Below are 5,414 nucleotides of genomic sequence, written 5' to 3'. Positions count from 1 at the left end.
GCAATACACTGGGCAAGGCACCGGGCAATGCACCGGATAATGCATCGGGAATGGGGCACTACACTGGGCGAGGCACCGGGCAATGCACTGGGTAATGGGACAATGCACTGGGCGAGGCACCGGGAATGGGGCAATACACCGGGCAATGCACCGGGAATGGGGCAATGCACCGGGCAAGGTACTGGGTAATGCACCAGGAATGGGGCAACGCATGGGGTAATGCACTGGGTGCCGGGCATGGGGCAATACACTGGGCAATGCACTGGGTAATGCACTGTGAATGGGGCAATGCACCAGGTAATGGGGCAATACACTGGGCAAGGCACCGGGCAATGTACCAGGTAACAGGGCAATGCACCGGGTAAAGAACCAGGAATGGGGCAATGCACCAGACAATGCACCGGGAGCAGGGCAATGCACTGGGCAAGGCACCGGGAGCAGGGCAATGCACTGGGAATGGGGCAATACACAGGGCAGTTCACCAGGTAATGCACTGGGAATGGGGCAATGCACTGGGCAAAGCACCGGGAATGGGGTAAGGCACCTGGCAATGGGCCAAACAGTGGGCAAAGCACCAGGTAATGCACCGGGAATGGGGCAATGCACCTGGCAAGGCACCGGGCACAGCCCTGGGCAAAGCCGCAGGCATTGGGCAAGGCACAGGGCAAGGCACCGGGAACCGGGCAATGCACCAGGAACGGGGCCCTGGGCACCAGGCACCGGCACCAGGCGATGCATGGAAACAGGGCACCGGGACTGGGTAATACACGGGAACCAGGCAATGCGACGGGCACCGGGCACTGCAGGGCTCGGGCAGCAGGCGCTGGCGCTCCCGGCCGCTCCTCTCCCTCCGGCCGCTGCCTCGGCTCCTCACCGGCCGCTGCGGGGGCTCGGCGGCCTCCCRGGGACGCGCGGCCCCTCGTCCCCCCACACACCGTCACCTCGCAGCAAATGCCCTTTATTGACACCAGAGACGCGCCGAGGCCAACAGGCGGCAGCGCAGCGGAGCGCGCCCCGGCTCCCCGCAGCAGAGGCAACGCCGTCTCACTCGCGCCACGGGCACAGAAGGGAGACGGGGAGGCGGCGCGAAGCGGGATGGGGCCCTGCAGCCCCGGCACCCGTCTGGCGCTAAACCACGCTCTTTTCCTAAAAAAAAGGGAAAAAAAAGAACCGCRAAGGTGTGAGCAGACAGCCGGAGAGGGGGAGGGAGCGGGGAAGGGGGAGGCGGATCGCCCGGGAGAGCTGTCGCTTCGCATCGTTCGCCCTTTTCCTGACTTCAAACCCGACGTGGCTCATGGGCACCGTCCGTCCTTCTCCAAACATCCTCTCCCGTCCCGATCGCTTCCACGGCTCACGGCCGGGAAAGCCCTGGTCCACGCCGCCACGTGCCCTCCATCCCGCCCCGCTCCACGGAGCCACAGGGGCGCAGCYGGGCCTCCTCCGATGGCCGTGCTCCGTCCTCCCTGCGCGGCTTCCCGGGAAAGGCCAGCTTCGGCGCTGGCACCGCTGCGCTGGGCTGAGCCAGGCGCCCCGGAGCTCCGGGGATCATTGGGGTCATTCCAAAGCCTTGAAGGTGCTGAAGTGGGGCATCTCCGGGGAGGCAGCGCGGGAGGGTCTCTTTTCCGGGGGCTCCGGGGACGGGGCGGTGGTGCGGCCGCTCTCAGCTCCCCGGCTCCCGCTCTGCTTTCGGGGACGGCACACGGGCAGGGGAGGGAGGCGGGGATGAGCCGAGCGCCACAGCCTCTCTGCCGGGACGGCTGGCAGCTACATCCCGACTCGTGCCAAACCCCGGGCCGGGGCTGGAAAACGCCCCCCCCCCCCAGGCCACGGTTGCCAGAGAGCCGGCCGCATCCCGTGCCAGCGCTCCCCTCGCCAGGTCTCCGGCAGCGACTCACCAGGGAGACAGCGAACGTGCAGTTCTCATAGGAAAGCTCTGCGAGGAAAAGGGACGGGAGCGTTTTCAGGGTGCGGAGTCGAGGTATTTCCCCGCCGGGGACCCTGCTCGGCCCCGGCGCGGCCGCACCGCGAGACCCCTCCGGCTCCCTCCGGCCTCACCTGTCGTGGGGTATCGCGTCTCCGTCCAGCACGACTCCTGGTCCCTGCAAAACAAAGCCAGTGACACCCCGGCGAAGCGAAACTCGCCGCCGCGCTGCCGCTCTCGCCTGCTCGGGAAGGGCGAAGGCGCCGGGACACCTGCCCACCCGTGGGACTGGGGGTCCCGGGTGACTTTCGACCCTCGGGGCCGTTCCCCCCGGACGCACCAGCTCGTGCCTCTCTCACCTCTTTGTCTGCTGTCTTCTGGCCTTGACTGGTAAGAAAGAAAACAGACGTTTGCGGCGTCGCTGTGGCAAAGCCGTGGCTTTGCTGCAGGACACGGCAGGAAGAGCCCTGCCCTGTCCGGTGAAGCCTGGGGGGACGCCGGAGCCGCGTGGGCACATTAAACCCGGCTGGTGGCGTCGCCGTGGCAAAGCCGTGGCTTTGCTGCAGGACACGGCAGGAAGAGCCCTGCCCTGTCCGGTGAAGCCTGGGGGGACGCCGGAGCCACGTGGGCACATTAAACCCGGCTGGTGGCGTCTCGGTTCAGTTCTCCCCAAATTAGCGATCTCCCTGGGTGATTTATGCCACCTCTGGCTCRCCCTGAGCGAGGGGCAACGAGGGAAGGGATCCCCCTCAGTGTACATTTGCCCCCAAGGCAGCGTCTAACCACGCTCCGGCCCCCAGCGGGGAGCTCGCAGGTGACTAACGCAGGTGCCAATCCCCGTGTGCGGAGCTGGGATCCGCCGCCGCGTGACACTGCCGGGCTGCGCCGGGAGAGAGAGACGAGAGGTGGTGTCCGCCCCTCTACGCACCTCGCTGGGCCACCACCGCCAGCACCGCCACCAGCAGCACGAGGCCAGCCGCGCTCAGAGCGACCGGGAGGAGCCAGGAGCGATCTGGAAAATGAGGGGAAACGCTGCCATTGCCCAGGGGTGGACTCACCACGGGGTCCGGGGCACAGCCGCGAAGGAGCACGGCTCCCTCCTCCGACAGCCAGCGGCCAACGCGCCCGCAGAGTGGATCGGACCCCCGAGCCGTTACCTTGCCGCAGGGTCGTCGCTGTCGGCCAGGGCGGGCCGGTCGGCACGGCCAGCGGGGCGCAGCTGGAGTCAGCTGAGGCTGGGAATGGAGACGCGGGGATCAGCCGTGGCATCCCRCACGCCGCCCCCGTCCCAAAGCTGCTCCCCGTCGCGGCCCCTCGCGCCAGCCCGGGGGACCCAGGAGTCCGGCGCCCCTCGGCCGATGGCCGAAGGTGCCGGCTCGGCCGTGGCCGGAGGCTTTGAGCGCGCACCGTTCACCATGATCTCCGTGCTGAAGTGGGAGCTCTGCCAGGCGCTTCCGTTGTAGCTCCTGTACCGGCACCGGTAGCACCGGAAGCCCAGGGCGGCCCCATCCAGGACGAAGTTGACTTTGTACTGGCCCGGCTCAGCGGAGACGCTCTGCACCGGGCGGCTTGCGCCCACGCCGAAGAGCTCAAACGTGCTGCCGGCGTAGTTCCTCGGAGCAAAGCAGCTGATCCGAACGGGACCCCCTTCTTCTCCGGACAGCAGGCCGAGCGGAGGCGGGGAGAGCTCGGGGGCTGCCACGGCTCCTGAGGGAGAAAGAGGAGGGTGAGCGGGTGAGCAGACATCTCCGGTCGCGTGCAATTCGAGAAAAGGAAAACATACCAGCCACAAGGAAAAGAAACTTCATCATCATTATCATCATCCGAACGGGTCTGGGACACAGACAGCCTTGCAAATGAGACCCAAGTTCTCAGCAGAAAAGAAGAAGAAGCTTTTTGCTTAAGACGAAGTTTCATCACCCCGGAAGGAAATGACAGAAGGTGCCCGAGTACAGATTGTTTTATTATTCCCATCGCAAAAAGAGGCGTTTTCCAGCCATGATACCCAAAGTAATGCGAATTACATGCCACGTTCTGGGCACGAGAGACTCAGCTGATACCGGGCGTGATCCACTGGGGTCGCTTCTGAATTATCACGGTGGTATAAGCAAAAGAGGAGTTAGGCGCTGGGTACGTTCAGGAGCTGCTCCGAGCTGACACCTGCGTGACGAAGACCGTAATCCAGAYGCGAGTCTCCCAGCAGCTCTGTGCGTTCTGCCTGCCTGAGCACGGGCTGAAACGCTCTTACATTTTTCTCCAGCACCTTTTATTCCCAAACGCTTTCCCAACCTCTAAAGAAATCACTTCACCCACTAATGAAAGGCAGCTGCCTCTGAGGTGGAACAAAGCAAGGCTTATGCAACGGCCCCAGGGCAGGAAACGATGAATAAGCCCGTGACTCGCTGGACAGGGAGACCCACCTCAGCCGGGTTTATGGTACAGACACGGAACGAGGGCCAGTTCACGCAGTCCCTGGCCGGGAGGTCGCCGCCGCACCAGCAGGCATGTGGGGCTGTCGCAYGGGGTCGCTTGCCGGGGCGCCGCCAGCCCTGAGTCGATGGGGACCGTGTGGGAGGCCTGGTGCGAGACCGGCTGGGGCAGCCCCGGAGAGCGGCAGCGGAGACCCCAACCCACGTCCTCACCTCCGCTCCTGCCCCCCAAACCTGCCCCATGACCCCCTAGACCTGCCCCAGGGACTTTCAACCTGCCCCCCAACCCCCTAGACCTGCCCTGGGGCCTCCAAACCTGCCCCACGACCCCCTAGACCTGCCCTGGGGCCTCCCAATCTGCCCCCCAACCCCCTAGACCTGCCCCTGGCACTCCCAAACTACCCCCTGACCCCCTAGACCTGCCCCAGGGACTTTCAACCTGCCTCACAAGCCTCCAGACCTGCCCCTGGTGCTCCCAAACTACCCCCTGATCCCCTGGGGCTTCCCAACCTGCTCTCTGACCCGCTAGACCTGCCCCAGGGGCTCTCAACCTGCCCCACAGCCCCCTGAACCTGCCCTGAGGCCTCCAAACCTGCCCCCTGATCCCCTAAATCTGCCCCAGGGCCTCCCAACCGGCCCCACGACTCCCTAGACCTGCCCCAGGGTGCTCAGTCTCACCCCTGATCCCCCAAACCCACCCCCTGACCCCCTAGATCTGCCCCACAACCCCCCAGACCTGCCTCCAGGCCTCCCGACCTGCCCCCAGCCCCCTCCATCTGCCCCACAACCTGACCCCTGACCCCACCCCAGTGCATTGTGGGAGCTTGGCTCCCCTAGAGGGCGGGCCCAGCGCCGCAATTGGGGCAAGACGCCGATTTGATGCTGGCCAATACGGGGGGCGGGCTCTGCTCCGCGCTGACCAATCAAAAGTTAGGGCGCGGCGCGCGTAGGGGAGCGGGATAGCCAATGAGCTAGGAGGATCCCGGAGGAGGCGGGCCGGTGGGCGCCCAATGGGGCCGTCCTTGAGGACCCCGGTCGGGGGGCGGCCGCGGCGCTGCCTGCGG

The 5,414-nt window shown here is 65.8% G+C and overlaps 2 protein-coding genes across 6 annotated transcripts in view; one reads left to right on the top strand and one right to left on the bottom strand.

The window, feature by feature from the left end:
- Nucleotides 1-1,042: 1,042 nt before the first annotated feature.
- On the bottom strand, nucleotides 1,043-4,588 carry CUNH19orf38 (chromosome unknown C19orf38 homolog). Of its 5 annotated transcripts, none has more exons than XM_026064616.1 (9): nucleotides 4,342-4,588; nucleotides 3,705-4,081; nucleotides 3,329-3,628; nucleotides 3,079-3,156; nucleotides 2,850-2,933; nucleotides 2,281-2,308; nucleotides 2,056-2,099; nucleotides 1,896-1,933; nucleotides 1,043-1,146 (listed from the first exon to the last, which is right to left on the bottom strand). In XM_026064616.1, the coding sequence occupies exons 2-9, from the start codon at nucleotides 3,742-3,744 to the stop codon at nucleotides 1,129-1,131; spliced, it is 630 nt and encodes a 209-aa protein (XP_025920401.1). In that variant the 5' UTR covers nucleotides 3,745-4,081; nucleotides 4,342-4,588; the 3' UTR covers nucleotides 1,043-1,128. The 5 variants fall into 5 exon arrangements, with proteins under 5 accessions (XP_025920401.1, XP_025920381.1, XP_025920390.1 ...); XM_026064605.1 differs by lacking the exon at nucleotides 1,043-1,146 and adding an exon at nucleotides 1,465-1,683; XM_026064609.1 differs by lacking the exon at nucleotides 1,043-1,146 and adding an exon at nucleotides 1,465-1,680.
- The window catches only part of TMED1 (transmembrane p24 trafficking protein 1), a 3,068-nt gene continuing 2,008 nt past the window's right edge, over nucleotides 4,355-5,414 (top strand). Inside the window, exon 1 of the mRNA XM_026064460.1 lies at nucleotides 4,355-4,423. Coding sequence (XP_025920245.1) covers nucleotides 4,355-4,423 — 69 coding nt within the window. The remainder of the gene's footprint in view (nucleotides 4,424-5,414) is intronic.

Source organism: Apteryx rowi, unplaced genomic scaffold (assembly GCF_003343035.1).
Source record: "Apteryx rowi isolate R43461 unplaced genomic scaffold, aptRow1 scaffold_1017, whole genome shotgun sequence".
Classification (NCBI taxonomy): Eukaryota; Metazoa; Chordata; class Aves; order Apterygiformes; family Apterygidae; genus Apteryx; species Apteryx rowi.
The sequence above is the reverse complement of the archived record's forward strand: the minus strand, read 5'-3'. Positions and strand labels throughout refer to the sequence as shown.